General features: G+C 39.6%; 1 protein-coding gene across 1 annotated transcript; it reads left to right on the forward strand.

Moving 5' to 3' along the window:
- Positions 1-1,227: 1,227 nt before the first annotated feature.
- On the forward strand, positions 1,228-2,601 carry tpbg1b (trophoblast glycoprotein 1b; the record flags this gene model as incomplete). Its single annotated transcript, XM_079258878.1, has 2 exons — positions 1,228-1,553; positions 1,752-2,601. The coding sequence occupies exons 1-2, from the start codon at positions 1,300-1,302 to the stop codon at positions 2,599-2,601; spliced, it is 1,104 nt and encodes a 367-aa protein (XP_079115004.1). The 5' UTR covers positions 1,228-1,299.
- Between the last annotated feature and the right edge of the window lie 21,851 nt (positions 2,602-24,452).

The following is a 24,452-nucleotide window of genomic DNA, read 5'->3' on the forward strand; positions in this document are numbered from 1 at the left end:
GAACACTGAGGAACAACACTGATTTTCTGTGTTATTAGGGTTTTTTTCTTTTTTAAAGTGTCAGGTTTAAAATGTACAAACCTTTTGCTTCCTTAGAGGACCAAAAAGTCGTCTCCCAAAAATATGCTGTAAAAACATTACAGAACATGTTTATTTACTAAAATCTTTCAATCTACTTCAGTCCTTGTAAAAACAACTTAACTTGAATCATTCATGATGTCATGATTTTTCTACACACAGAAAAATCTTCCTGATAATCCACACGTTAGCTGTGATTTATTTCTTAAAAGATCTGCTTTTAAACACGATCAGTAAATAACATTGATTTTAATGCATTGTTAGTGTTTTGTAGAATTTCTTATTTCTTATAAACTACATTTACAGGTCTTTCAAAGTAAAAAACAACCTTCTGAAAACAACGACACAACTTAATGTAACTTATTCAAAACCAAATAAATAAATAAAAATAGATATCATCTAATTTGCTTTTATATGTTTCAAATAATTTGAATAATTGCCTATTTATATGTTGTTTTTGTTATTTTTATGTCTAGCACTGTCTAGGAGGGACGTTTTGTCATCTAATAACATTTTTTTAAATTGGAGTCCCAAAAGTCCTCAAGAAGAAACATTTCCTAACAAAAAGTCATTCCATCAGGGGTAACACGTCAAGAATAATGCCACAAAATCAGTCCCTCATGACTTCCAAGGGGGTCAACACCCATCCCCCATCTTTATGACACCTGCATGGCTGAAAATACCAGAACCACCACAGGATACCTCAGTTTTCATAAGAAACAGAGAAGATCTTACACATTTTTGGCTTTCTTTTCAAAACACAAATTCCAGATTTCCTTTTCTAAAAACCGACTCAGGTGATGTTGATGAAAGAGAGCTGGCTTCTCCTCTGCTCTCCTCCTCGTCCATCCCTCCTGCCATGCAGGGAGAGATGTGGATCCGGACCGGGAATGAGAGAAGCTCCTCCCCGCAGATCATCGCACTACTCCACGGTCCTTCTTAACTTTCATTGTTCCAGGAGGAGGGGGGAAAGCGACGCCCCGCTTTGCCACAGTAAAAAGGATTAACCACTCCCTCTGATCAGCGCGACCCCCACTTCTGTTCTCATGGAAATCGGTTCCTGCCTCCTGGCGACACTTTCTGCAGATCTGCGAAGTTGAAGGCGCATTCCCAGCTGGGACACCAACATCCACAGGGATGCCTCTGTTCGCCCCTACGCCGCAACTTTTCACTTTTTTATATGGTTTCTTTCCGGTTTGTTCTCGGTTTTCTCTCTGCAACATGCTGGATTTGATGCAAGCTCTGGTTTTCTACGCGCTCCTCGGCTCCGTTTACGCATCGTGCCCGCCGCGCTGCGAGTGTTCCGAGGCGGCTCACACCGTCAAATGCGTGTCCAAAGAGCTGCGGAGTATCCCGACTGGGATCCCTGGATACACCAGGAATCTGTTTATCACCGGGAATCACATCAGTCGACTCGGTTTGGAGTCTTTTAGAGGTCTGGAAAACGTGACCAACTTATCCCTGAGCAATAACAGGTACGACTCTTCTTCTTCTTTGCATTTTTGTCACGAAAATCCAAGACAAACTGGTGAAAATGATCACAGTTTGTGTCAGTGGCAGATTTATTTATTGTTTTCTGATATATATAGTGTTTTTGTGTCCGGAAATATCCTGACTTTGGTGCAAAATTGTGAAGTGTTATTTGTCTCCCACTGTGTTTTCTCTGAACCTAGAATTTCTAAGGTGGAATCCCAAACCTTTGCCGGACTCCTTCGCCTCCGATCTCTGGATCTGAGCAACAACCAGCTGGCTGTAATTCACCCCGAGGCCTTCACCGTCTTCAACCAGTCTCTGCGGGAGCTCAACCTGAGCCGAGCCCTTTACAACCACTCATCTCTGATGGACTTGGCCACATCTCTGCGCTGGAGCTCCTTGCAGACGTTGCGGGTTCTGGACCTGTCCCACAACGGCCTCATCTACTTGCCATCCCGCATTTTCTCGCACCTGGGCAGCCTGCGGCGGCTCCAGCTATCCAACAATTCCCTGGTGGCGATCCACAACGCCACCCTTTCTGGTTTAGAGAACCTGGAAGAGCTCGATCTCACGCTCAACTCCCTCAAGACGGTGACCGAGGAGGGCATGGAGGAGCTGGACTCCCTTCCTAGAGCCGATCTCCTGCTGGGGGAGAACCCCTTCATGTGCACATGTGGAATTGAACCTTTCGCCCTGTGGCTCAACAGATCTCAGGATCGTGTTAGAGATGCAAAGAGCCTCACCTGCGCCTTCCCACCTAGCATGAGGAACACGTCCATGCTTGGTGTGGGGACGCTGACTCTGGGATGCCACCAGAGGGACGCAGGAGCCGACCTGGCTCTGCAGACCTCTTACGTCTTCCTGGGCATTGTCCTGGGCTTCGTAGGCCTCGTCTTCCTCTTTGTGCTTTACCTCAACCGAAAGGGGATCAAGAAGCGGATCTATGACATGCGGGACGCCTGCAGGGAGGTGTGGGAGGGCTACCACTATCGCTTCGAGATAGACTCGGACCCCAGGTTATCACAGGTCTCCACAAGTGCTGACATGTGAAAGGACCGTCCTCCCCTAGATTATTTTTTTATGAGACTGATTTTCTTTTTGTCTAATGCATTTATCCTTCGCAGAATGTTTAAAAAAAGTACAGACTTCTGTGTAAATGTATGCGTAAAATCGTGTTAACCATGCCTGTTAATCTGCATGCTCTCCCAAACGACCCGGCTCTTCACGTACACGCCAAAGTTAAAGCAAAGTGCCTGAAATCAGCTTGGCAATCTGAGTCAAACCCTCTCAGTATTCTGTGACGTCTAGTCAACACAGCACTGCAATAAAATTCTGACACTGAAAATAAACCTCTGGGAATTTCAAGCATCATCACTCATTCATCTTTGATCCATCTCAAGCCCTTTGGTCCCTCCGGCCTTTTGCCCCAGGGTGCCGGAGAGGAATTAAGCCACCAAAAGCTTTTTTTTTTTTCCAAAGCTCCCCCCCCTTTAAAATCACCACTCTGCTCCTCCTTGGCTGTTAGATGGGAAGAGAGGAAGACAATTCAGCACAGACCAGCGGAAATCTCCCTGCCCCTTCATGTTTTTTCTTCTTTTTTTTCTCTTTGTTTCAACTCCTCGAGTTTTATTGTCAAAATGATGAGAAGCAGTCCCAAGCTGAGGGGCGCTGAAAGCAATCTCCCCTCCCTTCTTTTAAGACAACAGCCAAGAGGCTCTTTGAAGGAAAAGTCTGGCGCTCCATGTTTTTCTGTTTAGGGGGCTTTTCTTTTCCAGTGATAAGATACAGATGATTCGGAAACACCAGCTATGCTGTTTCATTCAGAGCTTTTATGAAAAGAAACAGGAATATGCTTTTCATATGAATGTTTTGCTTTTCTCAAAACCCAGTTAGAAAACCTGTCCTTTTTGGTTTTCCAAGCAAATCCTAAAACAATACTGGAACCCAGAGCCTTACATGATCCGCATGTTTAACCTTAAAGTAAGTAAAATCCACTGTTTCAATAAATGACAAAAGCAATTCTCTGTGACCTTTTGATGCAACAGCAAACTGCCATTCCTCAATGTCTTTATTACTTAAAGGTAGAGTATGTAAGATTTTCAATATTTTCAAAATAAATTAACTAAAAAAATAACTACAATCATAATTAGTTTTTTTTAAACATGTCGATTCCAGTCTGTCCATATTTGATGCGTTATCAAATTACAAGTTTAATTAATGACAAAGACCCTTCTTAAATGTTTTCTGACCAGTAAAAAGAAAAGTTCTTTTTTTCCACCAGTAGGGGGAGTACAAGCCCATTTATTGCAGAGCGGCTCTGACCTACAGCTCACAAGCGATTCCTGCCCTCATTGGAGGTGGCAAGGAGGAGGGGTGAGTTTTGCTCATTACTGCCAACCTTTGGTCGTTTTTGGAGGTAGCAGTTTTGTGGTTTTGCTCACGACCTGGTGTTTGCCACCTGGTGGTGGAAAGAATGGCCTTGAAATCTTACATATTCTGCCTTTAAATTGTAAGCTATCGAGTTATTTGGAACTGAGGGTGATGGGGTTTGATGTATTTTAGCAAAACAGCATTTTTTTTTCCTGTCAAAATGTTCTGAAACTCCTCTGGGAGTGATCCAGAAGTGTTTTTACCCACAACACTGAGCCCTGTTACTGCATGTGGAATGTGAAAATGAAGCATTACCAAGTCTTCACGTCTGTAAACTCATTTAGCTCGAATGTGCTGTAAAATCCAGAAGTGAATGTGTTGGTAATGTTTGGACAGGTCGAGGTATGGTTTCCACCCTGTGCCGCAGCGCCGCATTAAGCCTAGCATTTACTCACCAAGGAGAAAACAATTGAGGCCGTTTGCCGACAAAGGGGCGGCTCAGATGGCAAGACGCTTCAAATAAGCTTTGTTTTCCAGCAAAGAGAGAAAACATGCCCAGTGAGACTCATTCTCTCCTTTTTTTTTGGCTTTCACAGACGCCATTATGCTCTGGTGTAATAGGATTCAATTCTGATGACAAAGTTGAGCACTCTGATCCAGCTATTGTTCAAGTGTCATCATTCTTAGTAATTGTCTGTGGGAGGAAAAGTCCCGAGAGCATCTTTCATTCAGCCGTTACACAACATGTCATGCCCGGGGCATTAAGCAGGCCGCGGGTTACTGGTGTCACTTTGCAGAACAGAAAGAAGGAAAACTAATCACTGCATGTCATTACTTCCGTTTTTACTCATTAAAGTGTGCATTAGAAGCCTTTTCTGTCCTTTTATGGGTCTACTTGTTGGAAAAGTGGATGTTTTTTTGGCCATGTGCTCTGCAAAGACCTTCTCAGCAGGGATGCAATGAAAGGACAGGAACTCTAAAACACATCCAGACACTTTCTATTACTCCCGGTACAAAAAGAGAGGCTTGTTAAATACAGAATGATTGCTCCAATTACTCCTTCAGACTGCATGTTGCACGTCTGATGAAAAGATCACATCTTTATTCCCGCTTTGCTTTGAGTTCCTAAAAGCCTTTGGGTTTATGGGATAGAAACCTTCATCGCTGAGGTTTCTTTGGAGGAAAACTTTAAAAAACTTTTACAGCTCAATGTTCCTTTATTCTTTGGAGCATGTGGTTTGCACAAAAAGTGCGCTGAACATACATCTTTCCATTTTCCCGCTGGAGCACAGCAGGCTTTTTTCATTTTATATGCCTCCTGTCTCTGGGAACATCTTGGCAGCATTACATGGGTTTAATGGCTGTGATAGGAAATATGCCTTAAAAGTAAACATGTGTGAGGAATTGAACATGTTAGAAATACACCACAACAGTCAGCAGCATGGCGGCAGAGACGAAACGGCATCTTAGCCCCATGATGTGGGCAAAGTATGACAAATACAGCTGCCTCTATAAGATTAATACACACCATCATTTACATCTGCCAGGATAAAACACCACACACATCATGTTAAGTGTTTAAAATGCAACCAAGCTCATATCAAACTCCTCTATCTTGTCTATTTTTTTTTATTTTTTATTCACAACGAAAGCTGATTCCTTGTGTGAGTTCAGTGAATTCAGCAGAGCAACCACTCCATGCCCTATTCATCATCTCTTAACAAGTCTGGCTGGTAAAGACAGAGACCAAACTACAGGAGTGGTTCCACTGGGTTATTACCTATTGTCCTGCTGCACACTTGATTAATGAGACTAATTGTGTTTGCCAGTGGATGCAGGTGAGGAGGAGATGGTACAGCTGGTCCTACTGCCAATTAAAGCCAACAGAGAACTCATTTTTCACTTTCATAAAGGGGGGAAGTCACCACATACACACACACACACACATATATGTACATATATATATATGTACATATATATATATATATATGTACATATATATATGTACATATATATATATATATATATATGTACATATATATATATATATATATATATATATATATATATATATGTACATATATATATATATATATATGTACATATATATATATATATATATGTACATATATATATATATATATATATATATGTACATATATATATATATATATATATATATACATATATATATATATATATATATATATGTACATATATATATATATATATATATATATATATATACATATATATATATATATATATATATATATATATATATATATATATATAATATATATATATATATATATATATATATATATGTACATATATATATATATATATATTATATATATGTACATATATATATATATATATATATATATATATATATATATATGTACATATATATATATATATATATATATATATATATATATATATATATATATGTACATATATATATATATATATATATATATATATATATATATATATATGTACATATATATATATATATATATATATATATATATGTACATATATATATATATATATATATATATGTACATATATATATATATATATATATATATATATATATATATATATGTACATATATATATATATATATATATATATATATATATATGTACATATATATATATATATATATATATATATATATATATATATATATATGTACATATATATATATATATATATATATATATGTACATATATATATATATTATATATATATTATATATATGTACATATATATATATATATATATATATATATATATATATATATATATATATATGTACATATATATATATATATATATATATATATATATATATATATGTACATATATATATATATATATATATATATATATATATATATATATATATGTACATATATATATATATATATATATATATATATATGTACATATATATATATATATATATATATATATATATATATATATATATGTACATATATATATATATATATATATATATATATATGTACATATATATATATATATATATATATATATATATATATATATATGTACATATATATATATATATATATATATATATATATATATATATATGTACATATATATATATATATATATATATATATATATATATATATATATATATATGTACATATATATATATATATATATATATATATATATATATGTACATATATATATATATATATATATATACGTACATATACATATATATATGTATATATACAGAATATGGTCTGGCTATATACAATGCCAAAAATAAAGAAAAACGGAACACTTAAACAACACAATGTAACTCCAAGTCAACCACACTTCTGTGAAATCAAACTGTCCACTTAGGAAGCAACACTGATTGACAACCAATTTCACCTGCTGTTGTGCAAATGGAATAGACAACAGGTGGAAATTATAGGCAATTGGCAAGACACACCCAATAAAGGAGTGGTTCTGCAGGTGGTGACCACAGACCACTTCTCAGTTCCGATGTTTTCTGATGTTTTGGTCGCTTTTGAATGCCGGCGGTGCTTTCACTCTAGTGGTAGCATGAGACGGAGTCTACAACCCACACAAGTGGCTCAGGTAGTGCAGCTCATCCAGGATGGCACATCAATGCCAGCTGTGGTAAGAAGGTTTGCTGTGTCTGTCAGCGTAGTGTCCAGAACATGGAGCCTGCAGAATGAGCTCCAGCAGGCCACAATGTGCATGTGTCTGCTCAAACAGTCAGAAACAGACTCCATGAGGGTGGTATGAGGGCCCGACGTCCTCAGGTGGGGGTTGTGCTTCCAGCCCAACACCATGCAGGACGTTTGGCATTTGCCAGAGAACACCAAGATTGGTAAATTCTCCACTGGCGCCCTGAGCTCTTCACAGATGAAGGCAGGTTCACACTGAGTACATGTGACAGACGTGACAGAGTCTGGAGACGCCGTGGAGAACGTTCTGCTGCCTGCAACATCCTCCAGCAGGACCGGTTTGGCAGTGGGTCAGTAATGGTGTGGGGGGGCATTTCTTTGGAGGGCCGCACAGCCCCCCATGTGCTCGCCAGAGGTAGCCTGACTGCCATTAGGTACAGAGATAAGATCCTCAGACCCCTTGTGGGACCATATGCTGGTGCGGTTGGCCCTGGGTTCCTCCTAATGCAAGACAATGCTAGACCTCATGTGGCTGGAGTGGGTCAGCAGTTCCTGCAACATGAAGGCATTGATGTTATGGACCGGTCCGCCCGTTCCCCAGACCTGAATCCAGCTGAGCACATCTGGGACATCATGTCTCGCTCCATCCACCAACGCCAAGTTGAACCACAGACTGTCCAGGAGTTGGTGGATGCTTTAGTCCAGGTCTGGGAGGAGATCCGTCAGGAGAACATCCGCCGCCTCATCAGGAGCATGCCCAGGCGTTGTAGGGAGGTCATACAGGCACGTGGAGGCCACACACACTACTGAGCCTCATTCTGACTTGTTTAAAGGACATTACATCAAAGTTGGATCAGTCTGTAGTTTGTTTTTCCACTTTCATTTTGAGTATAACTCCAAATCCAGACCTCCATGATTGATACATTTGACTTTCATTGATAATTTTGTGTGATTTTGTTCTCAGCACATTCAACTATGGAAAGAACAAAGTATTTAATAAAAATGTTTCATTCATTCAGATCTACAACATGTTACTTTTGTTTTCCTTTTATTTTTTGAGATGTATGTATGTGTATATATATATATATATATATATATATATATATATATATATATATTAGTGTGTAAATACAAACTATTCGCGCTGGTCACATTATTAGGTATACCTGCTTATTAAACGTTAACAAATATTTTATCAACAAATGAAATGGCAGCAATTCATTGCCTTTAGACATTGTCAAGATAACTTGATGAAGCTCAAGTTGAGCAACAGAACGAGGGAAAAAAGGGGACTTGACTTTGTTAAAATGTAGTTCCAATGTGCAATAATAGTGTGAACCAACATTTCTTGTTGATGTCGGATATAGCAGTAACTCAAAAAACCACTGCGCCAAACCAAGGGATGAAGAATAACGCCTTTAAAGCACAACACGTCCAACCTTGAAGCAGATGGGCAACAGCAGTGGAAGACCACACCGGGTGCCACTCCTGATGGCTAAAAACAGAAACTTGAGGCTACAATTCACACAGACTCACCAAAACAGGACAACAGAATATAGAAAAATATTACCAGGTCTCTGCGATGGACTGGTGAGCTGTCCAGGGTGTACCCTGCCTGTCGCCCAGAGCCAGCTGGGATAGGCTCCAGCTTCCCCGCGACCCTGAATTGGAATAAGCGGTTCAGAAAATGAATGAATTACCAGGTCTGATGAGTCTCCATTTCAGATGCAACTTTGAGATGTTTTTGAGATGTCAGAATTTGATGGAAACAACATGAAAACATGAATCTATACTGCTTTCTATCAACAGTCCAAGCTGCAGGAAGGAAGCAGGTTACAAACCAAAGTGCATTGGGGGTTCAGTGCATAGAAATATGACCAAACACAGATGCATGTTGGGCAATAGGTGGCTCTGGATGGGAGAAATGGCTCACGGTCAGACGTGGAAGAATTTCCTAAAAGTTCTGATAGAAATCCAACCAGCCAGACCACAAGGGTCTGATGCAGCTTATTTTCCTGTGTCTGGTGGTGAGAGAAACACTTTTTTTTAAAACGCTTGATTTGTTTTAGAAATGCAGCGTGGTCCAGAATAATGTTGCATCCCCCATCCGAACTGAGTCCCAAACTGGCCCGAGTCTAGCAGACTGTCTGCTAGTCTAGCCATCCATTACTTATGTAGCAATGGGGATATTACCTGATGCACTGAGAAGTACTTCGCTCCATTTCTGTAATATATTAATGTATAAATATATGCCAATATGGCCTTCTCTAACTTATTTCTCCTTTTTTCCGCAGGTCTTCCTGAATAAGTACAGTTGTACATGTTGATCTGTCTTTCCTGTCGTCTCCACCCCAACCAGTCGAGGCAGATGGCTGCCCTCCCTGAGCCGGGGAGTTTAAAGGGGAGTTTTTTCCTTCCCACTGTCGCTCAGGATGGGGGATTGGATCGAAGTCATGACTCGATGCAATCAGTTGGTTTCTATTATAGGATATGTATGAATTGGCTTGAAATGATGTGTATGTAAAGTGTCCTGTGACAACATTGTTGTGAAGTGGCGCTGTACAAATAAAGCTGAATTGAATTGAATTTGGGGGCTGTCCTTGGATTCTCCTGATTCTAACCATTGTTAGAGGTGTTGCTTATTGACATCAGCTGATAGCTAAGATATTTACCTGTCCAAACCTCCATTTAAACATCTGTAAAACTGCTCAGACTCACAGATAAAACATTAATCTACTAATCTTGCACTGACTGGGCTGCTTTTCTCTGGTTTTCACTTAAAGTAATGTGATTTTCTATTAGGCAGCGATAACCATTTAAATTTTCCACTGTGTTCGTGTGAATTTACTCTGACTCAGTATCACATGTCTTGATTCTGACACTTGTGTAGTAATCTTACGTGCCTCAGCTTTCTTTTGAGACATCCCTAGTAGTTGTAAAGATATAGTTAATTCATTTGGGGTATGTCATTCCAGACAGGAGGCAGAAGATAGGCCTAGTTAAGAAGAGGTTAACGACACAAGCAACCTGGATAATGTAAACTACATTCTGGAAATATCTTTCACCCTCATTTTGGAACTGGTTTAACTTTTCAGATAATATGAAAGTTGGAGAATTAAGCATCTCTTAAGTTTGTATAGGCAATGAGATACAGTTTAGTTTAATTTCCTAATTACAGTTTTAATTGTTATAAAGATCACAACACAGATGGACTTAATTCAGTCTAAGTGCATGATCCAGGCTGTCTCACTAAGTACAACCAGAACTCAATGTGAACAACATGTAGGCCTTTGTGTCAGCATGTCATAAAGGGATTGTTTCGTTTGTTGAAGTTTAAACATAGTCCTCTTGGTGGATTACCACAATGAGTTTCCAGACCTGGAAAATTAGAAACAAATGTTCTCGACAAAGAATGATCTGGATAGAAAAAAAGACTCATGTAAAACAAACCACCACAACAATGCAGCCTGGCTCGGAAGTCTCCATGGCTACGTCTCCACGGCTGTATGAACTAACATCAAGTGTAAGAGCAGCAGCAGGGTACAGCCAGGCCTTACACCCACCACCCCTTCCTCTGGGTCCGTAGCAGAGGGCGTCCTTCAGCCTTGTTTGGGTTCAGGCATCCTCCAGCTGGCGACAGATCAGTTTTCCATCCTTTTGGCTAATCAGAAGTTTGTTTTGCTGGTTTGGTCATGTCAGGAAGGTAAAGTTAGGGACTTTTAGGGAGCATTTTTCCTCTGAGCCTCATCCTGCTTCTGGATGAGCCTCTAAGCTGAGCCTTAGTTCATATCCTGCAGTAAAAGAGTAGGACACAGTGTTCTTCTTTGCTTTACACCACCCAACATATTCTCAAGGAAAACCAGAACAGTATGAAGATGAATTGTCTCTATAGCTGCGGTTACATGATCTTTTTTAAGTCGGAATTAATAATTGGGGATTAACATATTCTCCTACAAATTTGCATGAGAATAATAATTCCGAATCAAGGTTTTACTTGAAACACGTCGTTTCTTTATTCCTCTTTAGAGCGGCAGGTTGGGAAGGGTTCTGATTGGACAGACGTATAACGTATACCAGAAATAAACAAAGTTGGCTCCCTGCTTCTTGTCTTTTCAGTCATAACTTGTAAAAACTACATAATAAGTACCAGTTTTGCTGCTATTTTGATTATAAATGTGAAGTAGCAGCTCAACACGAGCATACTACTTCACTTTTTACAGCAACTGAGAAGGAGAAGAAAGACAGACCACCGAACACGGGAGGCAAAACAACGCGGAATTAAGTGTTTACATGGTTGTTTTTCATCAGTTTAAAGCGGAATTAACTTTTATTCGGAATTAAAGAGGAATTAAAACTCCCATGTAAATGTGAAGAGTTTTGCCTCTGGTCCTCTGCAGGGAAAAGCAAATCAGGCCTTCCACTGGTTGAGTTTCTAATGGCCTTTACCCGTTCTATGGAAAGGACCAGATCAAGCATCAATGAGCAGAGTTGGACAAGGAGAAGGGCAAATACTGCTGAAACTGTAGTTATTAGAAGACACTTGAGATTAAAAACCTCTTTTCCATAATGTTCATGTAGTTACTGATCAGATTTCCTTATAGTTTGTATGTCTGACCGTGTGATGAACTGGCAACCTGTCCAGGGTGTTCCTGCCTCTCGGGGAATGATTGCTGGGATAGTCTCCAGCTTCCCTGCGACCCTTAAGTGGACTAAAATGTTTTTTTTAAAAAAGATGAATGAATTAAATAAATTTCATATAGTTTTGTTAACAACCAAACAACAAAGAGACGGTATCTGCATACCTTTATTTCAACCTGGACAATAATGGAAAACCTTCTCTGACGCCTGGCATCAAAAAGACGTTTTGATCCCGACTGCTGCTCACTGGATTTCTTTTCCACTACAGACCATTCGGACAAAACCATGAGATAGAAAGGATTTTCAATTAAATGTGGATTTTTAAAAATTTCTTTTTTTTTTTTTAACATAAACCTTATTGTTACATTTTTTTCTTTTCTAAATACATATGTTTTTGTTGTCTTTATAAAGTAAGGAATCGACAGAAGACACGAGACCAACATGTCAGCTGGCTCTGTTCAGCTTCAATGCATTCACAGTCAGAAGATTGGCATCCTCCAAGTTTATGGGTGGCTGGAATGACCACAGGTACGGGAAGATCTGCTGACTTGTCATTCCTGTCCAAAGTAACAGATTTGTCTGGGATTAAGATTTAAAACATTCTGGATACTTTATTAACAAGTTTCAACTAAGCTAATAATATTTATCTGGCTGTGTTAGACATTTTAATACTCAAATCACACATAGAAATATTATTATTATTATTATTATTATTATTATTATTATTATTATACTAATAGTAATTAGAATCATGATAATAATAATGATCATAATAATCATCATACTACTGCGACTAATAATAATAATAATCATGATAATAATAATAATAATAATGATCATAATAATCATCATACTACTGCGACTAATAATAATAATAATCATGATAATAATAATAATAATAATCATCATAATCATAATAATAATCGTGATAATACTACTACTACTACTACTACTACTACTACTACTACTAATAATAATAATAATAATAATAATAATAATAATAATAATAATGATGCACTTTTAAAGTTTTACATGGCAGTGTTTTATCTGAACATCAAAGTTACATTTATGAATATTTGCACAGAAACGATGAATTGTGTGAAACATGAAAGTTGTAGAAATAATAAACCAATTATTTTTCATTGTGATCTGTATTTTTCGGGTTGTTAAAAGGAGACTAAATAGTTACAACTAGGGAAGAGTTATGTTATACTTAGTCATGTTATGTATGAAACAGATAAATTCCAAATTGTATCAAAGTTTTCAGCTAGGTGGGAAGTTTAACCCTGCAGTGGTACAGAGAGGAAAGGAAGTCGCTTCAGTAACAGTAAAAATGGTGTATTTCACATTGAACAAGCATTAGAAATAACAACAACAAAACAGAACAGGAACTCACTTCTGACACTTCATTAAAATCTGTCAGTCATGAATCCCCGGGGTTCCTCGACAACACTTTCTGCTGCAAAAGGAAAAACGTTTTAGAGGTAACCCTTGAAGAAACCTGAAATAAACAAATGGCTTACAAAGAACTTCATAGGAAATTCATTAATCTGACTGAGTTGTGTAGGAACATGTCTAAGACATGCAGGGCGGTGTGTCCTGAGGACATGGATTGACAAACTCTGCTGGAAAGCAGCAGCTTTAGAGCCACAAACCCCAACATAACATGCTTTGTTATGTCTTCATCAAAACTAATCAAATCTTCATATTATTTTCTAAAATGTTCTGCTGTTTTGAGTTTTGGTGTTAAATAGTTTTGGTCCGTAGTTTCCGCCTCTGAATCCTGTTAGTTAAACAGGAGTGAGGAGAGAACAGCTTCTCTGCTGCTGCTGCTGCTGCTGCTGCTGATGATGAATCTTTGAGTTGCTCCAGGAATGTGTTGGGTGTGAACTCTCTGTAGGTAGTTTGACCTCTCGCCCTCCTGAAGGGAGGAAACTTAAGCTCATTATTATTACCTTCATTATTTCCAATTCTGGACCAGATGCTGGAGCGAGAGGGGGCATGGCAAACCCAACAGGGATCTGAGCTACCTGATTGGTCAGAAAGAGAGGAACAGTTCGGAGGCCAAAGGTAGACTCTTCTGGAGAGGAGACGCCATCTGCTGACCGTCTGTTGTTCTGACTTCATGTCATCTTGGCATATTAAGGAGTTTGAAGAGGCTGACTGTATATTATAGTACAGCCATGTAATAAACAAAGTTTCCATTAGCATGTATGATGTATGTCTTAAGATGGAATTCATGTTTTACTGAGAAAAGAACCCAGTCAGTCTGATAACAGTAGAAGTTTTAGTTTACCAGAAAACGAGTTTCTTCGTTCTTTGATTAAAGCTAAAAAATGTACTGATTCTTAGGTGTGAAGATTTCTGTTGTTGTAAGTGGTGCCATCAGTGCACAAATATATATATATATATATATATATATATATATATATATATATATATATATATATATATATATATATATATATATATATTTAATATACATATATATTTAATATATGTATTTAATATATGTATATATATATATATATATATATATATATATATATATATATATATATATATATATATATATATATATGTGGATATATATATATATATATATCCACATATATATATATGAATGTATGTTGTCATTGCCTAAAAAGGGTACATAACAAAATATTGAGATGAACTTTTGTTATTGAACAAAATACTTTTATTCACCATAATTTGCAAATAAGGTCTTTAAAATTCAGACAATGTGATTTTCTGGATGTGTTTCCTCTCACAGTTGAGGAAAACCTTTGAAGTGAGAAAACATGAACGACTGGCGACTGACTAAATACTTTTTTGCTGATAAATACAAAAAAAAAAAAAAAAAAAAAAAAAAATATATATATATATATATATATATGTATATGTACATGCACTTACATATACATAAAATTGTTTTCTTCAAGTAAACATAAATGTGAAATAAAGGAAACGTACATTCTAAAGAGGATTTTGTGTTTTGCATCTGTTTCACAGGTTAACTGTCTCATTTGTGTTACATGTTATCACATGAAGGCAAAAAAAAGAAAGAAAAAGGAAAGAAAAAAGAAGAGTTTTCTGACTGTTTCTGTTACCAAGGAGGGGTTTGACCCCTCTCGCAAATGTTTGCCCATCCTGCATACCTCTGCAGATGAATTAGATGAGTCTGCTGTGTGTATCCTCTCTTTCATCACACCATGTCTGTAGACCTGCAGACACAGACAAGACCATCTTACACCTGACTTAGTGTAACCTTTACACTAGAAATGCTAGCAAGGCAGGGGACTTTGGGACATGTTTTTCCTCTACATTAGAGCAGCATCACCTTCACATGCAAGTCAGATTTTGAATTAAAATTAAAGATGCAGTCTACATGGAGAGCTGCTGCTTTCTTTGATGCAAAAAAGTCTGATTTAGTTTTATTTTCTTGGCTTCTACGATGGCTGAAAAGACCGCCAGTGGATTTTTGTCGATAGCCACAAATGGAAATAAGTCAGAATAGTGGAAAGCACTCCTGAAAAATAAAATTCCTCTGTGTTATTTCCTCTGACAGGAAATTGTTTTGGACCTAAACCACTGCACTCATACGGTCATCGCATGCGAAGTGTCACTCTTTCATACAGCAGGGTGGAAGTCTTAAATCACCGCTCCGCTGACAGGATGCCCACTTAAATGTCTCCAGAAAAGGATGAAAAAACTGACAAAATAAACAGAAATCAACCTTAGTTTAGGAAGTGGATGACAAAGTTGGCACAGCTTGACAAAGTGACACCTTCACTTGTCTTCCACTTTGCTTTGTGCCTCTTCTGACAGCAGGTGACTGTCATTATTGAATGCTACTGACCAAGCACAGTCAGAGATGAGGGTTCACACCTGTCCGACTGCCAGTGACGGTGTCCTCAGTGGGCGATCGTCCCCTACACTGATGGTGTAAAAGGTCATTTTCACATAGAGAGTCCAATGTTGTGATATTAGTTAAAAAAGCAGAGGAAGCTGACATTAGGCTCAAACAAATATATGAAATATTATATTTTGCACCACAAATAGTTTTAATAAAGTGATCAAACCTATAAGGGATCATGCCTGGAGATATTTCTGCTTTATTAGAGCAGCACCTGCAGACAGTCAGTTCATTAAGCAGTGATTGGTTGCAGGTTGCAATAAATACCAAATTGCTGCAGTGCACATGCAGAGCAAGTGGTTTCATAGTGGTTTGGCTGTGGCTCTGTTGACCAGCCTGCAGGACTCAGAAATGGTTTGTGGACTTGGTTTGGGGTATGTATCTGCAGCAGCTTATGAAAGTTACTTTGGTTTTTAAATGATCTTTTTATTATATTAACTGAGCTTTCTTGTTTCCTGAACAGGTTTTTACTAGTCTTAGTGCAAGCAGAGCATGTATGTTGTTCATGGGCTACAAGAGGTAAGCAGGACACCTGCTTTAGTTACTGCTATGAATGAACTGTAAGGAAAGCTAACCTCCCTCCTCCTGTCTTCCAGCATGGAGCTCTCAAAACAATGGCTATGCTGGCTTCTCTCTGCAAGATGGTAGACCAAGAAAGCTTGATGGCAGCTATCCCCAGAACCAAGTCAGACAAGCCTTTGTTTCTCCACGCTCCATGCAGAGAAGCAGCCTCGGCAAAGACACTGCAGTCCTCAGAGGTTCTGGTGGAAGACTTCCCACTGGTAGCTATGCACCAGCTCTCTATGGGCAAGCTCAAAGTTCAGGGAGGTTACAGAGCAGCTTGGTGTCAAAACCAAGCTGGCAACCTACATCTTCAACCAGGGTTAATGCTCAGGCTGTGCCAAAGCCATCATTCAGCCTTTCTACTGCTATAGCAAGTGGGTCTTCTGTGGATCAGCAGAGTAAGGCCATCCCTGGTCTTGGCAAGAAGGCTGCTTGGTCAGCTCAGTGGGGTACACAGCATGCTGGAAGGTATCCTTCCAGCAGCTCTGCATCCTTTCCTAGTTCTTCCAGGGGAACCTCCTACTCCAGTCCAGGCTCTCATCAATCTGCAGTGCTGAAACCTTTCAGTGTTGCGCAAATGGGCTCAACTGCCACATTGTTTAGTCCTGTTGGTCCTGCCCCACATGGAACCCCTGCACGGATGCAGACCTATGCCCGTGCCGCTGCAAAGAAGGTGCCTTCAAATCGGAAAGCTGAGGCTCAGACCCAGAGTCCCAATGGCAGGATCTCAGTCCAGGGAACCCATCACTTCCCTTTAGCCATCAGCAGCACAGTGGGAGCTTCAGCTCCAGGCTTTGCCCCTGTCTCTGTCTACAAAATCCCTCAGAGCTTTGGTGGCTCCCCCATCAGAAGGCTGAGGGACCCTTCAGAGCAGGATGAGCAGACCCCCACAGCTCCTCCACAGAAGGCTTATTATAAACCACAGCTCCCCAGTGTTCATCCAGAGTCTAAATGGAGCAGGGTCAGCCTGCGCCGCAGACTCTAGCAGGTCAGTAGGGTCTGTGGGTTTATTTGGTGGAGTAAAACTGGCTTTCTAATTGTCTGTTCTCTTTGCAGGTCTTCTGTGTATTTTAGAAATGAATATTAATAAAATGGTATTTTACACTAAACTTTGGTCCAAATGTTGTATTGATGTCGTCAATCCTGATGCTGTAGGGTGGAGACCAGTGTCAATCTAGGTCCTTGGGCCGTACTACCCTGCGTGGCCTTTTGGCAACCTGGGGGAGGTTTCTCTCCTCTCAAGCTGCTTTCTTGTCCAATGCGTTCATGCTAAACTGCCTTATGGATCTTATCAAGATCACACTGTAATGGAACCTACATGAAAACAGTGGCTTTATTCCATTTTGGTCATTTAGCCAACTCAAACCTGTGAGCTGAGCTGTTACAAACCAGCTAAGGCTGAATCCTCTGGCAAAAGGAAGTAAGCTACCTTAACATGCTCAAGGTTGACTCCTCTAATGGTCTGAAAGGCTGGATATTACACACTTGTCCATGAAACAAGACATTTGAAGGGTACTGTTAGTACAAATTACTGAAATCTAGTAAAGATGGGCAAAATGGTGACTTAAAATACCAAGCATAGCTGTGAATGGATGGTGGCCAAAACTCTTCCAGGTGCCTCAGGTGCAATGGTGATTGCAGTACATATGGATTTTAAGGTGTTAAACCAAAGGTTGCTAATGTACCCATCAAAGCTGATGCTGCAGGTTTAAAGCTTAGAGTTCTCCTTCCACACAGATGTTTGTCCACTCGGACATCACAGTAAAATGTTGGAACAAACATGGATCCACAGCAAATGGATCTAAATGGCTAATTCTACAAGAGTAAAACAACTTATTTTACTAAAGTAGATGAGTAGCATGGATGGGGAAAGTACTAAAAATGCTATTAAAAGTATCTAACTTGAGTAGAATTTAAGCAAAGTTTTAAATAAAAGCACTAAATTTCAAATTGGAGTGAAAGTTAAACATCAGTTTCAATTAAATGAGTCATAAATCCAGTTCATTACTGTTAAACTTTAAACCAGTATCAGTGAGAATTCCACCTACACAAACCCACGCATTTTCCTTTCAGTGGGCTGCAATCACGACTAAAGTAGATTAGCAGCGGAGATGGACCATCCGTGACATTCAGCATTTCTGTTCATGCTGATACTTTTTCCCTGCATTAAATAATTTTCTCAGGAACAGGGGAGGTTTCCAATGTAGAGGAATAAAATAGTCATGATATACTGAGTAAACGTAAAACTATTCATTTCAAAAACTGACAAATTACTCAAAAACTACTCAATTGGAGTAACGTGAGCAAACACAACTTGTGCATTTCCATCTCTGGTACTTAGTTATTGTAAACACTGGTTATTTGATATGTTATTGAACTTTTTTTTTGCACATGCAAGCAACAAGTAGATCTGTTCTTCTAGACAAACCTGAATTTAAAGATGAAACATCAGATCCCTCCTTCCTCATCTATCTATAACTCCTTGTCCAACCAGCCTTACCAGATCCTCGCTTCCATCTCCCACTTACATTTTTTAAATATGTATGTGCCCATTCTTGTGGTGTTCACACCAAGCAAAAAATCAAAAGAAAATTGATTTATTTTACTGTTTTTATTTCCTTGGGACAACAACAACAAGGACCATTGTTTTTTTTTTTTTAATGGCTTAAATAAATGTCGGTATTATATACACAATCATGAAATGATCAAAACTATAACCTCAAATGAGAAAACAAACACTTTTGTATATTTACCCACACCAAAAGGTAGAGATGGCTCTAGATTTATCTCTTCAAAGGCTTTGATAAATAGTTATTGTTACTACTGGATAAATTGGTAGATCAGGGTATTAATGGGAAAAGATTACAATTGAAAAATAAAAAATCAATTAAACAAAATACAAAAAAACCCACAGTCCCACCTGCAAAACAATGCAAAATCTACTCCAAATGTAGGAGTTAAATCATTTTTTATCCGCGGCTGCTGTGCATTGAAGACAAAAGCATCTTCGACCATTGACTAGAAGGTTCGGTGTGCCCCCTTGTGGTTAGATTGAGACTCTACATGCTTATTTTTCAATAATCAAAAAAGTGAAATCCTCCTAGGAGATGGAGTCAGTTCCTTTGTTTAGTTTGTGTATTCTTTAACTAAATATTCCTTTATTCAAACAATTCTTTAGTTGTAGTTTGATTATCTATTTTTTTAAAAAATGATTGGAGATGTGGTTGAATGATATTACTGTAATCTACTTTTTTTTTTTTTATTCATTATAATCTCACTTTCAAAACAGAAAAATCTGCACACAATCACTCATTATTAAGGGCTGGCTGACAGATTTAAATAAATACCAAACCACTGGTTCAGTGGTCTTGGAGTAGTTAGGTTTCTGTGGCTTTCAGCAGACTGCAGGGCAAATGGTTTGTGGACTTATTGGGTAAGTGTTGACTCTTTGTTGTGTCTGTGCTGTTTATGTTTCTTGAATAGGTTTTTGCTTTTTGCTTACAGGTTGTTGCTCATGGGCTACCAAAGGTAAGCAAGACATGCGCTTTAGTGAATACTATAACTAAACTGCAAAGGAAATCTAACCCCGCTCTTCCTCTCTTCCAACTTGGGGCTCTCAAAACAGCAATGACTATGCTGGCTTCTCTTAGCAAAATGATAGACTAAGAAGTCTGATAGCAGCTATCCCCAGGATAAATTTAGACAAGTCCTTTGCTTCTCTACATTCAGTCCATAGGAGCGGCCTCAGCATATACAAGCTACAATGAAGGTGTTTGGGTCTGTAGCGAGCAAAGGTTTACACATTTGAACGCAGAACGTTTGTCAGGCCACAATATCCTGGTACACCAATAAGACTGATGCTAATAACTAATAACTTGGCAACTGTGGTGCTACAGCTTTAAATTTGATGCGTGCTGTGACCGGAAGCCAGTGAAGTGCGATAAGCAGCAGAGTGACATGAGCTCATTTGGGTTGGTTGAAGACCAGACACGCTGCGGCATTCTGGATCATCTGCAGAGGTTTAATAGAGCATGCAGGCAGACCTGCCAGCAGGGAATTGCAGTATTCGATGCATGAGATGACCAGAGCCTGAACCAATACCTGAGTCGTATATTCTGTCAGGTACGGTCTGATTCTCTTGATGTTGTAGAGAGCATATCGGCAGGTACGGGCAACCGAGGCAACATGGACCTTAAAGATCAACTGGTCATCCACCATGACCCAAAGATTCCGGGCAGCAGACATAGGAACAAGTGTGATAGAGTTAAGCTTCACACTTAATTACGGAGGATGTGAGGAAAATGTGAGGAAGGATTATCTGGGTAGACAATGAGTTCTGTCTTGGACAGATTGAGCTGAAGGTGGCGAGCCTTCATCCATGCCGAGATATCAGCAAGGCATGCTGATATTCTCATTGAGACGGTTGTGTCATCTGGAGGAAAGGAGAGGAAAAGCTAAGTGTCATCACCATAACAGTGATAGGAGAAACCATGACAGCTTACGACTGCACCAAGTGAGGAGGTGTATAGTGAGAAGAGAAGAGGGCCGAGCGCCGACCCTTGCGGCACCCCTTTTTTCAACTCGTGTGCTGGACACTTCTCCTCGCCAGGATGCTCTGAAGGATCTTCCTGAGAGGTAGGATGAGAACCAGGAGAGGACAGATCCAGAGATGCCGAGCTCAGAGAGTGTGGAGAGGAGAATCTGAGGGCTCACTGTGTCAAAAGCAGAAAACAGGTCCAGAAGTATCAGGACTGAGGATTGACCAGTGGATCTAGCAAGCTGGAGGGAATCGGTAACAGACAGGAGAGCAGTGTCAGTGGAATGACCTTGCCTAAAGCCAGACTGCTATGGATCAAAAAGGTTTTCATCCTGGAGGAACTGCAGTACTTGGTTGAAGACTGCATGCTCTAGTAGTTTAGATAAGAACAGCACCAGTGAGACCGGCTGGTAGTTTTCAACCTGGGCTGGGTCAAGTGTGGATTTCTTCAGCGGGGTGACCTGAACTTGCTTGAAGAATGAGCAAAAGATCCCAGATTCAAGAGAGAAGCTGATAATATGGGTCACTGCAGCTTTGATTGTGGAAAAAATGCTCTGCACAATATCGGTAGGGACTGGATCAAGTGCACAGGTAATGGGTTTAGAGTTTTGTGGAAGCTTTAGGACTTCATTCTCATTCAGAGTGTGGAAAGAGCAAAGTGAAGCACCACTAGCTGGATGTGGTGGACTGAGCTGGTCAGGCTCAGAGAACTGATTCTTGATGGTAGCAACCTTTTCGGTAAAAAAGGATGCAAACATTTCTGCGGTTAGCATGGCTGGTGGCTGAGCAGGTGGTGGAGAGAGGAGAGAGTTAAATGCCATGATTAGCTGTCGTGCGTTAGGAGCATTGCGGATCTTGTTCTGATAGAAGTCTATCTTGGCAGCCTTTAGACTGGATGTGAAGTGTGAGAACTAAAGTCAGTACTCTGGCAAGTCACTAAGTTTATTAAATTTGCGCCACTTTCTTTCTGCTGCCCTGAGACCTGCTCTGTGACATCTTAGAACCTCAGTGAGCCATGGACTGGGTGGATTCTGGCTGGCTGGTTTAGACAGCAGAGGACACAGTTTGTCAAGACAGGAGGCAAGAGAGGAGCAGAGTGTTTCTGTAGTCTCAATAACAGACAGTAAGGAGAAGTCTGAATCAGAGGGGAGGGTATAAATAACCTCATCAGACAGTTGTGCGGGGCTTAGAGATCTCAGGTTTCTGCTGTATGAAACCATCCTTGGAGCCTCTTGAGTGCCATGAGAGAGCAGGGCTGAGAATTTGACCATGAAGTGGTTTGAGAGGTGCAGCGGAGTGACTGACAGATCAGCTGTGGAGCAGTTTCTGGTCAGTACCAAATCAAGGGCGGGCGATATATAACCAGAGTGTATGCATTGGTAGGTGCAGAAATCTTAATTGTATGATATTTGAGTGTTGAGTAGGAAGCCATGGGACAGATTTTTTAGGAAGCAGGACGCCCGTTCCACCTTCTCGAGCAAGGTGTATGAGTGAAATCTGCGTTAAGGGAGAGGGCAGCTGGATAATGCTAAGGGCTGCATAATGATAGGGGCAGAATCTTGACAAATCTGTAGGGAATATTTCTCTGAGCCTTAGAAGAATCTGGACCATTTCTGGTGAATATCCAGATTTTGGTTGACATGTGCCATATTCTAGATTTTGCCATCTGATTCTAGACTGCGCCGTCTGATGGCAGTAAATTGTCGTAGCTCTGACTTGTTGTCTTGATTTCTTTAAAAGTATAAACTCTTCTCACATAGATATTACCTCAATTTAGGTCTTTTCTGAGAATTTCATGCTGGTTCAGAGTGCTGCAAGGAAGATTTTTCTGCATATTTTTGACTCTTTCAAGACTTGTTATGATTAGTCTCCATGGCAACAAAAGACTTGTTAACAATCGGGATCAACTGATTAAACTCTCCCAAATCAGGATTATCAGCAAAACAACACATCAAATCCCGATGGAGTTGAAAAGAAAGACAAGAAGAGGATGCAGAGCGGGAGTGAGAAAAAGAAGAAAGCGATGCAGATTTAAACCATTTCTCCCAACCGTCCTTATGGGTAACGTGAGATCGCCAGCTGACAAAACGGACAACCTCGAGATGCTAACAAGGTCTCAGAAAAAAATACAGAGAGTGCAGTATTCACTGAGACATGGCTGCATGAACACATCCCTGACTGTAATGTGTCTGTACCGGGCTTTAAAACGGTCCGTGCAGACCGCAGTAGACAACACAGTGGAAAGCTAAAGGATGGTGGAATTGCAGTGTTGGTTAACCAACGCTAGTGTCATCCTGGACATGTTACTGTCAAGGAGAAGATATGCACAAGGGACATGGAACTGTTAGCTGTGAGCTTCCGTCCATATTATTTACCCAGAGAGTTTACCTGTGTTATTCTGGTAGCGGTTTATATAATACCTGGTACCGCACCAGACACAGCCTGTGACGTCATCAGCTCCGTCGTTGCTCGGCTACAAACACAGCATCCAAACTCATTCATGGCGATCTCCGGAGACTTCAACATCTCCCTCTCTGCAACTCTACCAACATTCCAGCAGTTTTTTCAGCTGCTCCACCAGAGAAAATAAGATGTTGGACTTATTTTATGCAAATATGAATAATCGATACAGTTGTTCTGCCCCGCCTCCTTTAGGAAGATCTGACCATAATCTGGCTCTTCTTACCTCCACCTTCAGCAGCAACCAGTCATCACAAAGACTATCAAAATCTGGTCTGCTGAAGCTGAAGATGCTCTTAGAGGAGGCTTTGAGGCTACAGACTGGAACGTCCTCGGTGAACCTCATGGAGATGACATCAACGCCATGACTGAGTGTGTGACAGATTACATAAACTTCTGTGTGGACAGCATCGTCCCAACAAGAACAGTGAGGCTTTTCCCCAATAACAAACCCTGGATCACCAGTGACCTGAAAAAGCTGCTGAACATCAAAAAGAAAGCCTTCAGGGATGGAGACAGGGAGTTATTGAGGGCAACACAAAAACAACTTAAAACACAAACTAAGAAGTGCAAGGAGGACTACAGGAAGAAGTTAGAAAGTCAGCTCCAGCAGAATAACGTGAGGGATGTCTGGTATGGAATGAAGAAGATCACCCGCTTCAAGTTAAAGGGGGACCAGCCTGATGGAGGTCTGGACAGAGCTAATGAGCTGAACATATT

This window comes from Telmatherina bonti (genome assembly GCF_933228915.1).
Source record: "Telmatherina bonti genome assembly, chromosome: 19".
In the NCBI taxonomy this organism is placed as follows: Eukaryota; Metazoa; Chordata; class Actinopteri; order Atheriniformes; family Telmatherinidae; genus Telmatherina; species Telmatherina bonti.